This window comes from Chenopodium album, chromosome 6 (assembly GCF_948465745.1).
Source record: "Chenopodium album chromosome 6, dcCheAlbu1.1, whole genome shotgun sequence".
NCBI lineage: Eukaryota > Viridiplantae > Streptophyta > Magnoliopsida > Caryophyllales > Amaranthaceae > Chenopodium > Chenopodium album.
The window spans coordinates 801,073-824,020 of NC_137839.1; the positions used below are offsets into that span (position 1 = coordinate 801,073).

The following is a 22,948-nucleotide window of genomic DNA, read 5'->3' on the forward strand; positions in this document are numbered from 1 at the left end:
TGGATGATAATTTTTTTCAAGAATTTTGTCTATTTTGCATTTTATTTGAAAAAATAAATATGTGATAATTTATAAATTAAACACTTGTTTTGCTCTAGTCCATTGGAATTTTGTAGTTAATCTTGTATACCTTCACCCTAATAAAACAATATTATTTCAATAATGTGTAGGGACAATTTTGAAAATTAATTTTTTTTTTTTATAAAAAAAAACCACAAATTATGGCCAGTCATAGTAGGAGTTAATTCGTTAGTGTTACTAGGTTAATCCCATGCGATGCACGGTTTTATAATAAGAATTGAATTATAAACTTTTAACACATATTGAAAGAAAATAATTACTTCCTCCGTTTTTCTAATTAATTTTTGATTAAATATGAATATACAATTCCCAAAAGTGCATAATTTTCATATTTATTTAGGAAATTTCAAGTCAATTATATTATTAACTATTGTTAACAAATCATAAATAACTAAATAACATAATATCTATTTTTTTGAGGGAAAAAATAACATAATATCTATAGAAAACCAAAAATTTTAAAATTCAAATGGAATTTAATTTTCAAAGCAATGTTAAATAGGGTAGCTTGTAAAGGAAAAATATGACATCATCCATGAATTTTGGAGGGAAAAAATAAAATAAGAAAGTGACAAGTAGGCAGTGATGACATCAGCGGTTGTTATTTTAGTATATATATATATATATATATAGATAGATAGATAGGAGTTACACGGTTAATATTAAAGGATTCGTTAGTGTTAAAGGGATTGCTCGGTTAATATTATACGAACTGCAACTCATTTAATCTCTAAGGTATGCATATTAACGGTAATGCATCAATATTAACATCCATACATTATTGATAATGTAAAGTGATTAAGTGAATATACTCCGTACTTCATATTTTAACTAGTTGAAATTCAGAATGAAATCAAATAAATTTATTAAATTAGTTGAACTTCCAGAGAAACATCAAATAAGATATGGAGTATGTTATAACAATAAAAAAAATAATCATAATAAAAAAAAAAATGGTCTGTTTTAGGAGACACTTTTACATCATAAAAATTAATTGTTCTCCATAAACTTTCATGCACAAACTTCTGCACTACTTGGGGCCTTTTAACTTAGTCCCTGCTCTTAAAGCATCACTCAATTAGCAAACGTCTTCTTCATCAACTACACACCCCCTTACGGAGGGTCTTGATCTCTTAGCTTGCTCTCTCGCTCACTTAAGTTTTTCAGACGGTGTAGTTAGAATTTTGGGGGACGTCTAAGCCCTTGAGCTTCGCCACTGACTCAACATGTCCTTTAAGCGTGTGCAACTCACGAAGCCTATATTCATATAAAGGAAACTTATTATTTGTAAAAAATAACAATTCCAAGTACCAAAACAAGGAAACAAAGTAAATTATGCAGTATTCATTCCCACCTTGCAACTTCAGCACGCCTTTTGGCTTGCTCAGCAATCTCGGAGAGTTCCCTGTAGCTGGCGCTGTCACTGAAGAGGGTGGAAGAAGCCTCGGGTGTTTGAAGCCCATGTAGTGTCCGCTGCGTTTCGGCCCAGTGAGCTTCCCTCTCTTCTTTTCCAAAATCCTTCTTGTTGGAAAATGCAGTCTGTGTGCACCATCATCCATTACACTTAGTCACATAGACTCAATGAGACTACATTAGCAATTTTAGCAGCATCATAAAAAAACATCATACAAAAATGTGTTGTTTCCTTCACCAATTTTGATTCCATCATGTTGTTATCTAATATTCATATTTTCCGATAACTCAATTTACGCGAGACTATATATCTAAGGAAATGTACTTATGGTTATGTAGGCAATAATTATTTGGAAGTAGACATGAGTACTTGATAGGAGATCACGCACCTTGCTGTTAAATAAGGTCAGCCATGCCTTTCCACTCAAGATGTAGCGAATGGCAAACTTGAGTATGTCAAGTGGGAAATAAGTAACTATGTTGTAGACCCAAACTACACCAGCCCATCCCCATCCGCATCCTTTTATCTCAGCAAAACTCCAGGAAAAATATACAGCAATAACAGTTGCCACCTGACCCAAGGAAAAATAATCCACAAACCATAACATTTTAGACTTCATTTATATACGTGTAAGGAAAAGAGGACTGATCAAAACAATTCTTACCAGCTGAGCAATTGCGAAAGCTATCATCAACATCATACCAGGACGCTCAACAAAGGACCAGCTGCGAGACCGGGTCACGAAAATAAGGGCTTGACTTACTATACTCACTTGGAGGTATAAAGCAGCCATCATTTCCTCGCGACTGTCTCTCAAGGATCTTACACCAAATTTTTCCTACATGATAAAGGGCACAGCCAGTGGACATTATGAGATACAGTAGGATTTAATCCCTTCTTGATATTGTAAAATGTAAGTTGAAGATATATTTCAAGAATGAAACGTGAAATATAAACAGTCACATACAGAAAAGAAGTCTGTGTCCTTCATAACCCAGAAGAAAATAACAGTCATCAAGGCTTGGTAACCTCCAAGAACAATTCCAGTGGCAAAGATTTCATTGAGCTTCCAGCTATCAGGCATTGGAGATGGCTTGACTCGATCCTTTGAGATAGTCATGATTGTTCCTTAAATAAAAAAGATGGTTTGTACAAGTATAAGGTGCTCTTCCCAAAAAAAAAAAAAAAAAAAAAAAAAAAAAAAAAATGCATATGATTAAAGAACTTAAACCAAGATAGATTACGAAGATTCTTACCATCATTTAGGATGGCAATGATCAAAACCATGAAGGGTGAGAAGTCGAATTTCCAGATCAAAGCGATAAGCAAAAAGCCGACCTACAGAGTTAGAGACAAGAGAACTTGGTTAATCAGTACATAATTTAATCCGAAAATGCATGACATTGTGGAGCATTTACATACCACAATACGGATTGTGATGGAGACTGCATAGATCTGCATATATATGGGGGAAACAAAAAAAAAAACAGAGGGTAAGACTAAATCTTTTTTTAAAAGAAAAAAAGAAAAAAAAAAAAGAGGGACAAAGAAAAAAAGAGAGAAAAAATTAAAGGCAAACAAAACCCACAGTGTAGTTCTTCATTCTCTGAAAAATAGCCCTACTGGTTAGCACAGCGCTGATGATAACACTAAGACCAGGCTCAGTGAGAACAATGTCAGAAGCACTTCTAGCAGCATCAGTTGCGTCATCAACTGCAATGCCGATATCTGCCTTCTTCAATGCAGGGGCATCATTGACACCATCACCAGTCATTCCAACAATGTGCTTCTTCTCTTGCAATATCTTGACGATTTCATATTTATGCTCTGCACAGTAAACGTCGCAGCAAGGCTTAATTATAGAAGATGAGTTTACTGTAATCCTATTTTCATTATTTGACAAAAAGAAAATTCTTACCTGGGAATACTCCAGCAAAACCGTCAGCTTTCTCAATCAACTCATCTATAGGAAGGCCGGCAGTATCTTTGTCTTTTCCAAGCAAAGCAGAAGATGGGTACATATTTGTTCCCATACCAAGCCTTCTACCAGTTTCCTTACCAATGGCAAGTTGATCACCTGTAATGTTGGAACAAAACAATTATAGTAACCTAAACTAGGTAATTTATAAGTGATGACCACAATTCAAGATTCGTTATATGATAATTAGGCAATTAGCTTACCTGTAATCATCTTGACATTGACACCGAGGTTGAGGGCCTTGCGGATAGTTTCAGCACTGTCATGCCTTGGAGGATCAAAAAGTGGCAACAAACCAACAAAGTCCCATGGTGCACCTGGAGATTCCTTGTTCTTTTCAGGCACTTCCTGCAAATTTAGATTAAGGTTATTAGCCCGCCTAATTAAATAAGCAGAAGCTATTTACAGTATCTTTATCTTCAAACCTGTCTTGCTACACCCAATGAACGAAGACCACGTTCAGCAAACTTCTCAATCGCTTCATGAACCCTCTTTCTGATGGCATCATTGCAATTGCACAAGTCAAGAATCTGCATAATGAAAAATGAAGAATCACATATTTGTAGCCCAAAAAGAAAGAAGAGGATCGAAAAGCATAAACTCAAATCTAAAAGAACGTAAATTTACCTGCTCAGGTGCACCTTTACTAGCTCTATGCCAGTTTCCACTAGCATCTATGTAAGTCAAAGCAGTTCTTTTCTCCACAGGATTGAATGGAAGAAAGTGTACCTCCGTAATTCCAGCTCTAGCCTACATAACAACATTCAAGATTCAAAAAATCAACCAACTGAAAAATTAAACAGTTTCTACAATACAGACCTGTATTCCTTGATACACAGATTACCAAGACAATAACAGCATTACCTCTTTGGGGTCAGCAAGCATTCCAACCATGCAAGTATCAATTGCATCTTGGTTCTCAACACGTGAGGCCCTTGCAGCAAGGAGGAGAACATGCTCCTTATCCATGCCCTTGCTAAATACCTCAATTAAGTTCTTGTCAACACTCAACTTGTTGAGAGTCAAGGTACCAGTCTTGTCACTGCACAGCACATCCATGCCAGCCATTTCCTCAATGGCAGTCATTCTCTTTGTAATAGCTCCTTGTTGAGAGAGCCTGTGGGACCCAATAGCCATAGTCACAGATAACACTGTAGGCATAGCAATAGGGATACCACCAATCAAGAGAACCAATAGATTGTGGATTCCATCCCTGTACTTACGACGCTGGATTGGGTACATCACAATGATCTCAATCACCATACCCACCGCAATGGAGATAATGCAGAAGTTACCAATGGAGGTAAGAACCTTCTGGAAATGACCAACATTGTTGGTGCTGTCGACAAGGTGGGCTGCCTTCCCAAAGAAGGTGTGGACACCAGTGGCAATAACAACAGCCATAAGCTCACCTTGCTTACATGTTGATCCTGAGAAAACTTCATCCCCAGGATTCTTGGTAACGGGAAATGTTTCTCCTGTAAGAGCAGACTGATCAACCTTCAAGGCGTCACCTTCAAGAAGACGTGCATCAGCAGGGATAATGTCACCCAATTTGATGCTGATGATGTCTCCTGGCACCAACATTGCAGCGTCTGACTCACTCCACTTATTATCCCTAAGCAGCTACACTCCCATCCAAAGAGAAAACAAAAAAAAGGAAAGAGAAAATTAGAAACATTGGAAGAGTTTATAAACAAATCCTGGGCTTCAACCATAAGCTTACACTTTTGGTTGAGTTGGACATGCATACTTGCATTATCAAGATAAGCAACAACTAAAGATGTGGCCGTAGTACATGGCCTTTCCTTATTCAATTCTAACAATTAAGTTTGATTGGCATGAGATAAAAACTCAATCAGACGAGCTTATAATCATTGCAAATCTTACCTTACACTTTGGAGCAAGATTAGCCATAAGTGCAGCAGCGGCATTTCCAGCATTGTTCTCTTCAATATACGAAATAGTAGAATTGATGAACAACAAACAGATGATACCAACAAAATCAGGCCAATCTGGTGGCTTCCCACCCCCATTAGCAAGTGCTATGGCCATGATAGCAGCAGCTTCCATAACCCAGGACAAGGGGTTCCACATAAACCCAAGAAACTTGAGGAATTTACTTTCCTGTTGTATTCATCATAATAAACTAAATTAGTTATAAAAAAAAAATAATAAATAAAATAAAAGCAAGCTTGTATTGAACAACAAGTTTTCTGATCACGTACCTTCTTCTCTTCCAGCCTGTTGGGTCCAAATATTTGGAGCCTCTCAGCTCCTTCCTGGGTTGTTAAACCATCCCTGGTACATTTCAGCTGCTGAAAAACTTCCTCAATTGGAATTTTTTCCTGTGAAAACACATTCGAATTTTAGTCACACATTTACTTACATAGAATGAAACCCATTCTAAAGTGAGGCTAAACAAACAGATGATCTTAGAGATGATAATCATACGTTTACATAGAATGAAACCCAAAACATTTGCTAAATAGAGGCTAAACAAACAGATGTTCTTATATTAAGCCTCTACCTACAACTCTAGGAAGACTCCAAAGGCGACGTCTTCTAAAAAATATGGATAGGTAATACAGTAACAAATTACATGTTCCCGTTCTTTTCCACAAGTTGAACATGAATAAAAGAGAGTTGCAATGCAATTAATCATCAATCTTATGCTAAATTAAAAGTTTGGCTGGTATGTTAAATACATTATACACCCACAAGTTGTTTACATAGCACTTCTATAGTTCTATGAGCACAAATAGTGTACTATAAACAACCATATTACTTTTACAAGATTTTGAATGCCAAGGCAAATGTTAAATGATTTTCTTAATGTTCAAATTTTGTTTTTCGAGTTGAAAATAGATCACGGAAATTTCAAAATTCGCCCATTATGTTCAATTAATATGCACACCATTTTTGTGTTTAGAAAAAGTCTGCACATTTTGTAAGAGTTTTTGCCCTTGGGGAACTCCACTTAAGCTAAAAAAACAGGTGAAATTGTGAAAATACACTATGTGACTATGTGCATGGTACACCGGGATGTATGAAACCATCGCGTAAATTTATCAGTCCATTTAAGTTTTCACTGTATTATCTAAATTCACGAATAATGAATTTTTTTTTAAAAGTTAAAAACTGTATGTCTCAAAATTCATAAATTGGTGACTACAATGAACAATCCAAGTTAAAATTCTATTCTTCAATTATGATAATAAAGTATTTACCCATTTTTAAAGTGACAAACATACTGAAACGAATGGAGTACATACTCTGAATTCAGTCATTTTTTTGAGGAAAATGAATTCAATCATTTTGATAATCTTTCAATGAACATAATATCTCCTAATTTCCCTCAAATTATCTAAATTACCCTATTTCCACTTAAAATACACAAAAAAAAAAAAAAAAAAAAAAAAAATCCCCACTATTAATATTTTGTTTAGCACATCATGATGATAATTATAAACAACCAAAATAATCATTTTATACTACTGAACTACAATCAAATGCTTCCAATAGAGAGATAAGCATCAATACTCAGGTAAAACAAATAAATGTTATAATAATTAGAAGAATATAAAAAAAATTCAACAATACATACATTAAATTTATAAAACAAAAATCCAGAGCACTAAAATAAAATTAGAGACCGTAAAAAAAAAAAAAAAAAAAAAAAAAAAAAAAAAAAAAAAAAAAAAAAAAACTAGTGATATGAAATAGGTTTGACAAAGACCTGAAGATCTTGATGTATCTCCTTGATTTCATCAAAATTAATTGAATTTTAGCTTCCAATTTGTTTTCCATTGCTGGGGTGATTGTATTTTTGGGGAAGAAAGACGAGTGAGGGTATTTGGTGCGAGGGATAGCATAAATGAGAGTTTATTCTATACACCCGGGTTATTTACTCATTAAATTTTGTTCATAAAAAATTAATGAGCAAGTTATTCGGTATACTTTATACTCGAGTGTATTTATTTATAAATTCTAAGAATAAAGAAAGAGGATAAAAATGTTCTGCAAGCTAATGTTTGAGAACTATAGGGGTAGGTTGAAAAGTTGTTATATACTTCTGAGTGTACCGTACACCTATGGTCCTATGGGTATTTGTTTTTATTTTGATAATTATTTTTCATTTTATCATCAAATAAAGAGTAAAAACTAATATTAATTTAGTTAGGTGTACAGTATATCCGAGTATATACTTGTATAGTTGTATATAACAAATTCTTGGGTAAGTTAGGAAATTCTTTATTTCTAAACAATATGCAAATAATAGGTTTTAAACTTGTGACTTTAAAGTTATAAAACGAGCTTTATACTCCATACTCTATAGGTAATTAGAAATCTATTCTTCAAAGCATTTTAATCGCAATTGAATGTAATTTCCATTAATAAAATCAAGTTTCATGTTCTTGTTAAGTGAAAACTATTTACTGTAGTAAAACTAGTAATCTTTGAACAATTTTTAAGATTGTCGTTTGTAGAAGCTGAAAAAGGGTCAACCAAACAATTTTTAAATCAAGTTTCATGTTCTTTATTTATTTATATATATATATATATATATATATATATATATTTTTATTTTTTTTTGAGCCGGCTTAAGAAATATTTTGAAAAAGACCTTACAAACTATACAAAAGGAAACAACGTGATCACAACTTCACAAACTTGCAACTTGGAAAGAGCCTAATAAGGAGTAACACACTTTGAACGTAACATCTCCTATGAAAATTTTAATGCCAAACATTACTAAAACGCGGTTAAATTCACTGATAATTTGTTTACAGCAGGTGGTAAAATCATCGCAAAATTTAAAAACTACAATGGTTCTCATAAGCCCTAAAGTTTTTAAAATCATCACAAATTGATATAAACTATACTTTTTATTTTCGATTTCCATGTTTTTGAATTGCTTTCTTTGTCATTAAGACAATAATAAATGTTTTATGTATAGAAACATTAATAACATCAATCAATAACCAAAAAAAGGGAGGTTGATCACTCCAACTTCTAATCAAACCAATAATTGTGGAGTCTAATTTAACATTTTTGAAGAAGAAAATTCATGACAAAAATAATGCTAGCATTAAAAAATGTAATCAATGATAAAAGAGAAGAAGGAGTCACATTTTGGTGGAAGTAATTTTAGCTTGAGGTATTATTGGTTTGGTTTTCATGTCTTGTTATATTGCTCTCTGAATAACTTTTTATCGTCAATCAAATAATTTTTTTTGTAATTTCTAGAAGTAAATTGCAAACCTTTTGAGAATACCTGTTTAAGTGCAACTAATTGATCATGTTAAATCTCATTTATATTAAGGTCAAAATGATTGTACATATATTCAGTTTATGAGCATCAAACTCTAGGATAATCAATCAAACTTGGAACTATAAATTTAGTTTGTGCGTGCTAATAATTTTGACAAACTATTCCATGCATAAAAACTTAAGAAATCGAAATTAAATTAAATTAAGCGGATTGAATGAAGAATCATTACCAGATCAACTTCCTCATTCTTGAGGCCTTCAAAATCGATGGCATTGTTAGCCATATTTTAGAAAAAGAGAAAAAAAAAAAGTTTAAAGAAAAAAAAAAGAGAAAATATCAGAAAATAACAAAGAGAGAAAACCCAAAGTCAATTTTTTTTCTTATGATTTTAATCATAATACCAAAAGAATATTGAATTCTCCTATATATATGAAAAAAATACAAGTATTAACAACTCATAGTAGTCTTAGTCAATCCAAATAATTAATTAAAATTAATGAAAAAGTTGTGACAACATTTCATAGGGGTCATAATTATTGAAACATCAATTATTTAATAGAGTTAGAATTGATCGTGCGCTGATTAATATTGTTGTGAAATTGGACATTTGAGAGTTGAATTGGAGCATATGACTCAACAAAATTGGCTTTTTTTTTAATGAAGTTAGAATTAACAAGGGTTGTTTTTCTACAAAGGACATGCAATGATGCAATAGACATAGTCACGTAACTAGAAGTCTAGAGCTCTAGATAGAGGTCCTTTTGTTCTCTCCTTATTCATAAGGATAACAAGTGGGTATAATTTGATAGATTTTGCGCTTATTGATGAGGTGTAAAAGTATTTATATAATATAATGATAATGATATTATGTGAGATATTATTTTTTTTTTTTTTTGAGGAAAATTATGTGAGATATTATTGTGATACTAGGAGTATGATACAGCAAGTAAATAGATAATATTAGGAGACATACCAAAAGTCCTTGGAGAACAAATTATAGACAAATAATTAATAAGAAAAGTGTAACAAATTTCACATTGATTTTTATTAGAAAAACATTGTGATGTGAGCTAAATAGATCTAAATCTGATTAGTGAAAATGATTATGAATATGGATTGATAGGTAATGGGCGAGTGTAGAAGTTAAAACTCATATCAACCAAAAATTGGATAGGAGGTACCAAATTTGAAACCTTACTTGTTTCTTATTCACTCACCCTATATCCCACATAAATCAAGTTTTATTCACCCGACCTTACGGCCCATTGACATAGCACATAGTTGAACATTAATTAATTTAATAAAATTATAAGACCTCAAAGCCTCCAAAATTAGTAACACAGGTTAGAATATATGGTTAAAATGAGGATATATATGTAGATTTGAACCCATCTCAGATGACTCTGATGATTAAGTGGTGGACTTATTGTCATCATTTGGACACTCCAAATGTCCAAGCAAAGTGCTAGTGAGTAAACTATAAAGTTCTCAATTTTCTTTCATGGAATCATGGTTTTGAACTCACTTCAATCTATGATCATCTATATCAACATTAATTGATTATTTGGTTTAATACTAACTTTTATAACCGTGTGACCAGCCACCATAGGCTTATTCGGTTAAAATGATAAGAGGTTAATTACTATGTTATGGTTATATAGGGGGTCACTTAGGGCTTGTTCTCATACGTTTATTTTCACTTCAGCTCCTAATTTCCTTCTTTTATAAAATATTCATTTCATTTCAGTTCAGTTCAGCTCCTAATTTCCTTCTCTTATAAAATATTTATTTAAGTTCAGTTCAGTTCAGTTCAGTTCAGCTCAGCTCAGTTCAGTTCAGTCTATGAGAACATGCCCTTATTTAGTTACGCAATTTATATGTTTTTTAAAATTATATATGTAAGTTAAGGTAAATTAAAACAATTCCAACAAAACAAATTATCATATAGTTAATTGTAATATAAAATAAAACAATTCTAACAAAGTTTTATTAAAGGTTTACTTTTCAAACATTTAAAGGTTAATGAAAGGAAGTACTTGCAAATATAGTTTGCAACATATATACATTATACAAGTATATATTTATTGAAAAATGTCCTCATATGTTGAAGTTGATTGACCTAGTCACTACTCCATATTTAACAATAAATATAATAATACATATAATTATACTTTATAAAAATTAAATTTTGGCAACTAATTAAATATGTGAGAAATGAAAACGGTTTAAAGGTAGATGGCAGACACATTTGGCAAATTACAAATTGGACCACCCAAATCTTTGACCAAGTGATGACACTCTTGTTGTCAACGAGAAGCCAGGGCCTTTCTTATGCAGTTGAGGACAACATTATATGTTGCCTTATTATTACTACATTATTATTATTGCATAATTGTATATTATACATTAATTAATATTCCCCTCAACTTATTGTAACGTGAGAGTAGCATTAAGCTTACTATTTCAAAGATACTTATAATTATAATGATGGTGAAGATTTATGCGAATCGAAAAGGAATTTGATTTATCGATTACGTGTATATGAATTTAATGGAAAATTGTAAATTATAATGTTTATTGTTTAATACAAAATGTCAGAGTAGATCGATACATCTTTCACTGTAAAAACGGTAAATTAATATACATCGTTACAGACGAGTTGAGGCGTGGTTCAATTTGTCATTGTTAGACTTGTTGCGCCTTAGCCAAAAGACAATTTATTTGATCATGCGTAATACTTTACTTGTTGTAAAATATCTAACACATTCAAGTTTGACATACGTGTCAATGCATAAGTTTGACCACTGATTTAATATATATATTGGTACACACTAATTTTATATAATTAAACATTAGTAAGAATTTGTAAAAGTTAATATTATGAAATTTCACGTTAAAATCTATAGAAAGACTTTGTGCATGATAATAATTGTTTTTTAATACGTTAGGTAAAAAAAAAAAAAAAAAGTATAGTCTCACTTTTTTTAATGAATTTTTTTTTTTTTTTTAAAAAAAAAAACCCATAAAACGCCCATGAAATGTATAGGTTAAATTTGTTAGATTCATCTCTTTAACATTACATGTCATTGGCTTTCTTATCAATGAATGAATTTTCCTGCTCCATATTTACAAAAAAAAAAAAAAAAAAAAAAAAGAAAAAAGAAAGAAGTAGAAAGGATATTATACCTTCGAAGACCAACCTTAATTATTATAGGCACATATATAGTATGCATTTTTTTAGGGAGGGGGAGGATTTGTTGTTTTGGTAAGCCTTGCCCTAATATTTTGAAATTTCTTTCATTTATAATTTTATATTCCTTTTAATTTTTAACAACTCTTTGTTACGGGTTCGAGTTGGTTATATTTAGTTTGATAAATAAATCATGAATGTTAGCTAGAATAAACAATGTTATATTTGCAAAGACATAATAATCAAACGTATCAAAATGACGTAATGTAGCAATTAAATAGTAGTCCTAAGATGTTTCTTTTTCGAAAAAAATTAATTTTCGAATAAAAAAATGTTTGTGTTGCAAAACTTAGCTTGTTTGAAGATTTTGGAGAAAATAATAACTCTTTTTTTTTAAAGAAAAATATTGAAGTTCGTATAAGACATGCACAACTTGCGGAGTTGCCCCTTTCTCCATCTCCTTTTCTTTTCATGACTCTTGGTTCTACTACAAAGCTTTTCGAAAAAGGAAAAAAAAGACGAAACACAAAATAAGACAAAAAACAAACATTCGTCCAAGTGCTAAAAAAAGGGTGGTATGTGGTAACCTAATAGGGACATGTACAAGTGTCATAAATTTCTTTGTTTTTGAGAATATTGACTTACAAAATAGGCTTAATAATAAATGAGCAAATTCATATAATAATGGGTAAATTGGCAGTGTCTTTGTAGCTTGTAGGAACTATATATTATCAAGTTTATTATATTTTTTTTATTAAAATCTTAGATTTGGTCCTCCCATTTATTGGGGATGCGTTATATGCATTATGTTAAGAATATTACAATTTGAACTAGCTTAACATCAACATATCAAATTAAAATTGTCGTTATTAGGTATTCAAAAAAAAAAAAAAAAAATGTTGTTACATATATTTTAATTGAGTTTACTAATGTTAATTGTTAAAGGATCATTTTAACAAAAAGTTTAATCTTATTGTCCAGCAAAATGTTTTTTTTTATACTATATCATTAATGCTTAAAATTTGCATGTAAGTCTAACTGGTTAGCCTAAATACTTGCAACTATTTGACTTATACATTTGATAAATACATGTTACTATTTTCTAACCTATAATTAACCTTAATAAATGCAGTTGCGCATAAATATAAATAATAAAAAAAATATACTATATAACATTTGATAATATATACTGAGAGTAATCCAACAAGATAGTACACAATAACATTTGGTTATCATATACTAGTATATAATGTAGTCAAATTAGTACTTTGCTTTGTAAAGAGTGTTAAAGTTAAACTAACTGTTGTAAATATTACAGAGTAAGAAACAGTAGATGATGTATTGAATTATTATTAAGTTGCAACCTCTAATTGCCGGGAACCATTTTTGAAAATTTATAATTTATGGCAGAATATTCATATGAATCTTTCAAAAATTACGACACATTCTTGATTAGACATTTTCTAAGATCCATAGACCATATAGGTTCATATTAAATTGTATAGAGTAATTAATTATGAATTATTTATGCAAAAATGTCAAGTTGTTGCTCTTGTGCCATAGTTGGGTAACTAGTGTTGAGATTTTTATACATTTTAATTTGTTAAAGTACGTATGAAGCTAGCAAGATTATATGAATCCTTTTCCCCTCAACATCATCCATAATTATTAATCAATTTTGTAACAATATCAATTTTTTAAAATTATAATCTATATCTATATATATATTAAAACCCAAGGCAAGAAATGTAATCATGCCACGTGTCATCATTCTTGCCACGTGTCATGAATTGATAAATGATGTGGGTCATGTACTCATGTGATTCATGTCATATTAAAATTGATCATTAATTTTTTTCTCACAAAAAATTAATGCTCATAAATTCTTATTTTTTAATCCCATTCTTTCGTTTGCTCATCCATACTTTGAAGAAATTTATAATGGTCGATAAAAATTCCTTTAACAAATAAAACAGACTAATATGAAGTATAAAAGTTAGGTTACTACATATTTCATAATGAATTTTGATAGTGTCTAATAAAAATTTTAAAAAAATGATTTTTTTTTTTTAAATTATAAAACCACCAATAGATTTCACTTTGATTTATTAAAGTTTTTTTTAAAAAACAATTTACTATAGTTTTTTATATAAAAAAATAACCCGGGGCATCGCCCGGGCCTCAAACTAGTTTACCAATTAAATAGTGATGCAATTAGTATTTTAAAGGGTGAAAGGTAGGATGCTCATAGTTATGCAAATACGTTTATGATATCGAACTGTGTAATATATTTGTTTGACATTTTTTTTCTTTATGTATATATATATATATATATATATATATATATATATACATATACATAATAATGTTAATTTTAGCAACTATTGCAACTCTTAGATAAAAGTAGAGCTGTCAAAAGTTGACCCGACCCGAAATACCGACTTAAACTCGATTATTAACCGACGACCCATCTGAACCCGAAAAAATGGTGACCCAAACCTGACCCGACCCGACCTAAAACCAACCCTAGACCCAAGTAGACCCGAGTATGTGAGACCCGAACCCGAACATGAACTAACCTGGAGATGACCCGACCCGAATGTAACCCGTAAATTATTGACTTGAACCAAACCCAACTTGAACCGAACCGGACTTGAACCGAAATTGACCCAAACCCGAATTTAACCCAACTTGTTACTAACCTGATGACCTGCATTCAACCCGACCCCGTTCCTAACCCAACCTGAATTCAACTAGAGAATGACCTGACTTGAAAATTACCCGACCTGATTATAACCTGCAAATTATTGACTTGAACCAAACCCGACTCAAACCCGAGAATGACCCGACTTGATTCTAACCCGCAAATTAATGACTTGAACCGAACCCGACTTGAACTTGAGAATTACCCTAACTTATTTTAACATGTGAAAACCCGAGTTAAACCCGACCTATTGTTCACCTGACCCGAATGTAACCCGACCTGTTATTAACACGACCAAAACCCGACCCTGTAGACACCCATTTGTGTCTCCCCAAAACCAAATCCAGTGATGAGTACCTTTCATGTCGAATCATAATCGAATGAAACGAAAGTGTGGAAAGGTCTAGTGGTGCGGAAAGTTTTAATTTCTTTTCTCTTCTCTCTGTTTTTGAAAACTTTATTTTAAGAAAACAGCCAATCCAGTTTGGTTGGTCCATGATATGGGTCCAATAGTAGTGTAGTTGGATGGGGATTGCAAAGACCTTTCCAACGATATATTATAGGCCCCATTCCGATGAATATTGAGGAAGTTATGGCCAATTTACTAAACTGGGCCCGGTTTGAGCTTTATGTGCGGCCCAATGATCTAGGGGAGGGCCTAATATGATTTATCATTCCTAATGCAATTAGGAATGGTTTTGGTCTTCTAGATTCTTCTAGAAGGTTCTTTTCATTCCTAATTCAATTAGCATTGATAAGTTGACTTTGTTGACTTTTCAGAGTTTTAATTAAAATCAAATAGCATTTTCGAAGAAATTATATTATTTTATCCTCCAGTACGGTAAACTTATCGGATTTTCGAAAACGCGTTAGAATTAAGCCTGGCGTCCAACCCCAGGCCTTGGCGCCAGGCGCTAGCCACTGGTGCCTGGCGCCAGCTAGCCAGGGTTGGCGCCAACCTTGTTTTGCGTGCGTCAGACTCTGTTTTGTTAAATTATCTTTTTTGGCTGATTTTCTCTATAAATATCGTATCAAAAATTCCGTTTTCATTCACCTACAATCATTCATCATCTACATCTATCATTCACCAATTCTATTCATTCGCAAGCTTTCATCAACAATCATTAATTCTTTAGCATTCTTTCATTCAATTCTTTCTTACTTTGTTTTCATACAAAATTCCGCATTCGCAAGATCTAGAAACACCTAGCCATATTCGAAGTTGCCTTCGCCCTAGACGTGAAAGGTTTTAATTTCTGAGGGTTTGATCCCAAATCTCTCTTTCAATTATTTAATTTAATTGCTTTGATTATTATTTTTCCTTGAAGTTACTAACGTGTGTATTTTGTTATTAGAAAGAGGTACGAGGCATCAAAGTAAGTACTTTAATTGATTTATTGTTATTATGATGTAGATATCATGTTTAGATTGTTATTATGATTCCTAGTATCATGTCTAGGGTAATTTTAATATTAAATATGATTGCTATGATGTCTTTTATTCTCTTCCTAATATTTATTCATGTTAGTATCATGTTAGCGCTAAAGATTTGATTTTTATTGCTTAGTGACATGCTAGGGTTTGTTATTAATCTTGTTAGTATCATGCCTAGGATCTTGCTATTTTTATATTAACATGAACATGATTATGATTATTATTATTATGATTATAATTGTTATGATGATATTATTATTATTATAATTATTATTCATGATATTGATTATTTATTGTGTTGCTTGACATCTATCGTTATTGCTTGATCGCCTTTTATTGCATGTTTAAAGGGAATTGGTACTTGTAATCACGCTTAATAAGATATTAATAATCTTGTTTAGGGTTAATTTGATTATATTTTAAGTGATCGCCAATAATAGATTTATTTGTGCATTATATTCAACCAACATAGATTAAACAAGTTTAGGGTTAATCCTAATGATTGCATGTTAGTCAGAAAGCGCACATGAATACGATCAGAATAAAGTAGAGGCCTATTATTAGGGCAGGTTCAATCTCTTTTAGGTTGGATTTGTACCTTCATCCCCGAACCCTTATTTGGTTCATGACCTTATGGAGTTGACGATCTCTTGGATCGTTAAGGGGTGTAACCTTCACCTCGTGAACGGTTTACAAGTTCCTTAAAAACTTGTTGGCGACTCTTTTGCTCTATCTTCTTCCCTTTTGGACGCCACCGTACTTTAGTGTATGATCACAGTGGGGTTCAAGCTAGTGGGATTTAAAGCTTGAAATTATTCCCTACAGACCCAAATCCGATAAGAAATATGACACGACGTGACCCGACTCAAGCATGATCCAACCCAAACCCGACCCACATAGGTTATGGAATTTATCCGAATTGACCCGACCCGAGTTGACCCGACCCACTCTTACTGACCCAAACCCGACCCGTTTACCCGAATTGACAACTCTACCCGAAACCTCCAAAATTTCTCAAAAAACGTGGATATTAGCCTTCAATTTTGAATTTTTTTTACTTTTTTCACCCGGAAATAAAAATTGCCGAAATTTTTACCATGGTCCCTAATACCCTCCGGGAGTCCGATTGGCTAGGTGGAACCATCCAGTTTGTCTTTAAACGACCAATTTACCGGTTTACAACTTGCACCGATTTCATTAACTCAAGCTTACCACGAACATTTATGAAAACATATAATGATCATATATGGATCCAAACGGCATTATATGACCCCGAGATGTATCCCTTAAAATCTCAATGTTTTCAACACCGGGCCCCGAAACATTCGACATTTCTCAAAAACCGTGGATATTAGCCTTCAATTTTGGAAATTTTTTACTTTTTTTCGCCCGGATACAAAAATTGCCGAAATTTTTACCATGGTCCCAAATACCCTCCGGGAGTCTAATTGGGTGGGTGAAAACCATCCAATTTGCCTTTAAACGACCAATTTACCGATTTACAACTTACACCGATTTCATTAATTCAAGCCTACCATGAACATTTATGACAACAAATAATGATCATATACGGTTCCAAACGACATTATATGACCCGAGATGTATTCCCTAGAATTTCAAAACTTTTCGATAGCGGGCCCCGAAACCTCCTAAATTTCTTAAAAAGCGTGTAAATTGGATTTCAATTTTGGAATTTTTTTGACTTTTTTGCCCGAAAATAAAAATTGCCGAAATGTTTACCATGGTTCTTCCTAATACCATCCGGTAGTCCAATTTGGTGGGTGGAACCATCCAATTTACTTTTAAACGACCAATTTACCGGTTTACAACTTGCACTTATTTCATTAATTCAAGCCTACTACGAACATTTATGACAACATATAATGTTCATTTATGTTTCAAACGACATTATATGACCCCGAGATGTATCTAATAAAATCTCTTTTTTTTTTTTTGACACTTGGCCCCGAAACCTTCGAAATATCTCAAAAAACGTTGATATTAGTCTTTAATTTAGGAATTTTTTGACTTTTTTGCCCGGAAAAAAAAATTGCCGAAATGTTTGCCATGGTCCCTAATACCCTTAGGGTGTCCAATTGGGTGGGTGGAATCATCCAATTTACCTTTAAACAGCCAATTACCGGTCTACAACTTGCACCGATTTCATTAACTCAAGTCTACCACTAACATCTATGACGACATATAATGATCATATATGGTTCCAAACGGTATTATACCCCGGATGCATTCCCTAAATTCTCAAGACTTTGCGACATCAGACCCCGAAATCTCCAAAAAAAATTCAAAAAACGTGGACATTAGCCTTTAATTTTGGAAATTTTTGACTTTTTTCGTCAGAAAATAAAAATTGCTGAAATGTTTACCATGGTACCTAATACTCTTCGGGAGTCCAATTGGGTGGGTGGAACCATCCAATTTGCCTTTAAAATGCTATTTACCGGTTTATAACTTGTATTGATTTCATTAACTCAAGTCTACCACGAACATTTATGATAACAAATAAAGATCATATATACTTCCAAACGACATTAAATGACCCTGAGTTGTATCCCCTATAATTTCAAAATTTTCGACACCAGGCCCCGAAACCTCCAAAATTTCTTAAAAAGAGTGGATATTAGCCTTCATTTTTGAAAATTTTGACTTTTTTTTGCTCGGAAATAAAAATTGTCGAAATGTTTACCATGGTCCCTAATATCGCCCGGGAGTCCCATTGGGTGGGTGGAACCATCGAATTTGCCTTTAAACGACCAATTTAACAGTTTACAACTTGCACCGATTTCATTAACTCAAGCCTACCACGAACATTTATGACAACAAATAATTATCATATATGGTTCCAAACAACATTATATGACCCCGAGATGTAACCTCTAAAATTTCAAGACTTTTTGACACCAGACCCTGAAACCTCTAATTAAAATTTCTCAAAAAGCGTGGATATTAGTCTTCAATTTTGGATTTTTTTTACTTTTTTTCGTCCGGAAATAAAAATTGCCAAAATGTTTACCATGGTCCCTAATACCCCCCGGGAGTCCAATTGGGTTGGTGGAACCATCCAATTTGTCTTTAAACGACTAATTTAATTATCAGTTTACAACTTGCACGGATTTCATTAACTCAAGGCTACCACGAACATTTATGACAACAAATAATGATCATATATGGTCCCAAACAGCGTTAAATGACCCTGAGTTGTATCCCCTATAATTTCAAAACTTTTCTACACTAGGCCCGAAACCTCAAAATTTATCAAAAAACGTGGATATTGGCCTTCAATTTTGAAAATTTTAACGTGTTTTTTGCCCGGAAATAAAAATTGCCGAAATGTTTACCATGGTCCCTAATACCGTCCGGGAGTCCCATAGGGTGGGTGGAACCATCGAATTTGCCTTTAAACGACCAATTTATCAGTTTACAACTTGCACCAATTTCATTAACTCAAGCCTATCTGAACATTTATGACAACAAATCATTATCATATATGGTTCCAAACAGCATTATACGACCCCGAGATGTAACCCCTAAAATTTCAAGACTTTTTGACACCAGACTCTGAAACCTCTAAAATTTCTCAAAAAGCGTGGATATTAGTCTTCAATTTTGGATTTTTTTTACTTTTTTTCGTCTGGAAATAAAAATTGCCAAAATGTTTACTATGGTCCCTAATATCCTTCGGGAGTCCAATTGGGTTGGTGGAACCATCCAATTTGCCTTTAAACGACCAATTTAATTATCGGTTTACAACTTGCACGGATTTCATAACTCAAGCCTACTACCAACATTTATGACAACATATATGGTTCCAAACAACATTATATGACCCCGAGATGTATCCTATAGAATTTCAATACTTTTCGACACCGGGTCCCGAAACCTCCAAAATTTCTCAAAAAGCGTGGATATTAGCCTTTAATTTTGGAATTTTTTATTTTTTTTCGCCTTGAATTAAAAATTGACGAAATTTTTACCATGGTCCCTAATACTCTCCGGGAGTCCAATTGTGTGTGTGGAACCATTCAATTTGCTTTTAAACGGCCAATTTACCGGTTTACAACTTGCACCGATTTATCGGTTTACAGCGGCCAATTTAATTAACTTGCACCGAACCCGACTTGAACCGAAATTGATCCAAACCTGTGTTTAACCCGTCCAAACCCGAATTTAACCCGACTTGTTACTAACCTGACCTGAATTCAACCCGACCCGAATTTAATCTAACCTGTTACAAAATCGACCCGAAATCAACCTGACTTGTTATTGACCTGACCCAAATTCAACTCGACTTGTTATTGACCTGACCCGAATTTTATCATACCTATTACTTACCTAACCCAAAAATTCAACCCGATCTGTTACTAACCTGACTCGAAATTAACACGACTTGTTATTGACCCGACCTAAATTCAACCCAAATTGTTCCTAGCCCGATTTCAAATCACCTTAAATGCAATTTAGACCACCTTATTATTGTTGATCAAAGCATTTTGTCTTAGGAGACCAAGTCGGTGCAGGCCAGCAAAAGAAAGGAACATCATTCTTAAATTTAAGAGTTAAATATAGTATATATTTGTTGTATGGTCAAAGGAGATAATTATCTTCCTAAATTATAAACTATAGTTTCCTAGTATATTTTCATATACTACGTATATTATAGTCAAAGGAAATAATTAGTTTGATAAAAATGATAATTATCTATTTATAGTTAGTTGAACCCGAATATGACCTGACCTGATTGTAACCTGCAAATTATTGACTTGAACAAAACCCGACTTGAATCTGAGAATGACCCGACTTGGAAATGACCCAACCTGATTATAACCCGCAAATTATTGACTTGAACCGAACCCGACTTGAAATGACCCGACCTGATTATAATCCGCAAATTATTGACTTGAACCGAACCCGACTTAAACCCGAGAATGACCCGACCTGATTTTAACCTGCAAATTATTGACTTGAACCGAACCCGACTCGAACCTAGGAATTATCCAAACCCGTTTTAACCCAACCTATTGTTCACCCGACCCGAATGTAACCCGACCTGTTATTAACCCGGCCTAAACCCGACTTAAACCCAATAAGAAGTATGACCCGACGTGACCTGACTCAAGCATGACCTAACCCAAACCCAACCCACATAGGTTATGGAATTAATCTGATTTGACCCAACCCGAGTTGACCCGACTCACTCTTACCGACCCAAACCCGACCCGTTTATCCGAACTGACAGCTCTAGATAAAAGTGTGAAAAACTTAAAAAGCTTGCAGCGGTAAATAAAAGCTTATACAAATCCTTCACCTAATTTCACAGATTTTAGAAAAAAAATCATTTAAGTCATTGAAAATCATATAAATTTTTACACTAATAAAATTACTTATATATGAATATACAATTATACATCAAAATAATTGGCATAAATTTTAAAACAATGTGATGTACAAAACGTAAAAACCTCAATGAAATGTAGGAATTTTCAAAAGAATTATTATAATGACAACATATGTAAATACATATACAAGTTATACAACTTTTTTTATTTATTTATTTTTTTTTTTAAAAAAATCAAATTACTATTGGCAAGTAATATTAGGTACTCCGTACAAAAATTGACCAATAAAGTGTACTAGACTAGTCACATCGCATCTAAAATATACCAAGCATATTACATGCTAAATCATTTGATAAATGGATGAAAGTATTGGAGGAGCATAGCTTTAATCCTTCAATGATGTGATCTTTATGATTTGGAATATTTCACAAGCATATTATGTCTCATATATACGAATAAATCGATTTGTTTTTCTTAGCATATATATATGTCTACCATTTGTTGAGCTTTTAAAACTAGAGAAATCTCTAGGATGGGGAAGAAAACCTTCCAACAAATAAGCTAGTTATGAAGTGCGTTTTAGTACTACTTATGAGGTGAAACGGGACTAAAACCGTCAAATTATGAAGATTACAACGTCCACATACAAGTATACAATATGACAACGATGGTGAAAGCAATCAAGCTAGGTTTCATAAATTTGGTAACACCAAGTTTTTTTTTTTTTTTTTTTTCTCTTGCTTTATTTCTTCCTTTATTTAGCTATATTATTGTCATTATGCCTAATTAAGCTTACTAGCTTAGAGTGGTGTAACCTATGCTTATTCTTAAATCATTTTTCTAACGGCTTAGTGTTTTGATGATATATAGTATTATGATTCTCTCTTTCTATGTTATGTACTCCACTTAATTGTTGATTTGCCTCAATTAAGGTTGTGATGGAACCTACCTTTGCCTATTAATTGCTTGAAATTCTAACGTCTACATATCCCATTATCCCTTGAAGATTAAGTGAGTTGATGTACATGATAAGAGGGTACAATTACGTTTATTAGATGTTTTTTCCATAGGTATTGGTTATTATCTCGGACTTTGTTCAAATTTAGCTATTTCGGTAGTAAGATTATGTCATGCCATCTAAAATTAAACTTTAAGGACGCAATTTGATATATTGAACTAGATTTTGGCCTAAACGATACCAAATAGTCAAATATACACGCATCAAATATTGAAGTACTATATGACAAATTGTTCCCTATGCTATGAGGGGTATTGCGTATTGGTTTGTGTCATGCCAACAAAAGAAGAGGCTTATTTTGTTTTCATGTTGGTTCCATTTTAAGTCTTCATGTACTTGCATTTCAATTGCATATATGCTCGGATAGACTTATTATTTCTCTTCAGAATATACAAGATGATTATGGATTTATGGTTAATGGTAATGCTCAAATCTAACTCAAAAAGCTCACATAATTTTTAAGGCGATGATGGAACGATCAGGCTGCAAAATCAGCAAGA

General features: G+C 32.8%; 1 protein-coding gene across 1 annotated transcript; it reads right to left on the minus strand.

The window, feature by feature from the left end:
* Positions 1-922: 922 nt before the first annotated feature.
* LOC145634178 (plasma membrane ATPase 4-like) lies at positions 923-7,365 on the minus strand. The gene is made up of 16 exons (XM_081685593.1): positions 7,213-7,365; positions 5,702-5,821; positions 5,364-5,600; positions 4,338-5,099; positions 4,101-4,223; positions 3,899-4,003; positions 3,677-3,821; positions 3,414-3,572; positions 3,084-3,322; positions 2,918-2,950; positions 2,752-2,833; positions 2,463-2,623; positions 2,160-2,333; positions 1,884-2,066; positions 1,436-1,620; positions 923-1,338 (listed from the first exon to the last, which is right to left on the minus strand). Exons 3-16 carry the CDS (start codon positions 5,568-5,570, stop codon positions 1,245-1,247), a joined length of 2,652 nt encoding a protein of 883 aa, XP_081541719.1. The 5' UTR covers positions 5,571-5,600; positions 5,702-5,821; positions 7,213-7,365; the 3' UTR covers positions 923-1,244.
* Between the last annotated feature and the right edge of the window lie 15,583 nt (positions 7,366-22,948).

Bases quoted from the DNA above. Each gene is read 5' to 3' on its own strand.
- LOC145634178 (XM_081685593.1), bottom strand. From the start codon at position 5,570: ATGTGGAACCCCTTGTCCTGGGTTATGGAAGCTGCTGCTATCATGGCC. The intron at 3,822-3,898 runs GTTTGAAGATAA...CTAAATTTGCAG, and splicing joins CATTGGGTGTAGCAAGACAG to GAAGTGCCTGAAAAGAACAA. The intron at 1,339-1,435 runs GTGGGAATGAAT...ATATGAATATAG, and splicing joins AGGCGTGCTGAAGTTGCAAG to GCTTCGTGAGTTGCACACGC.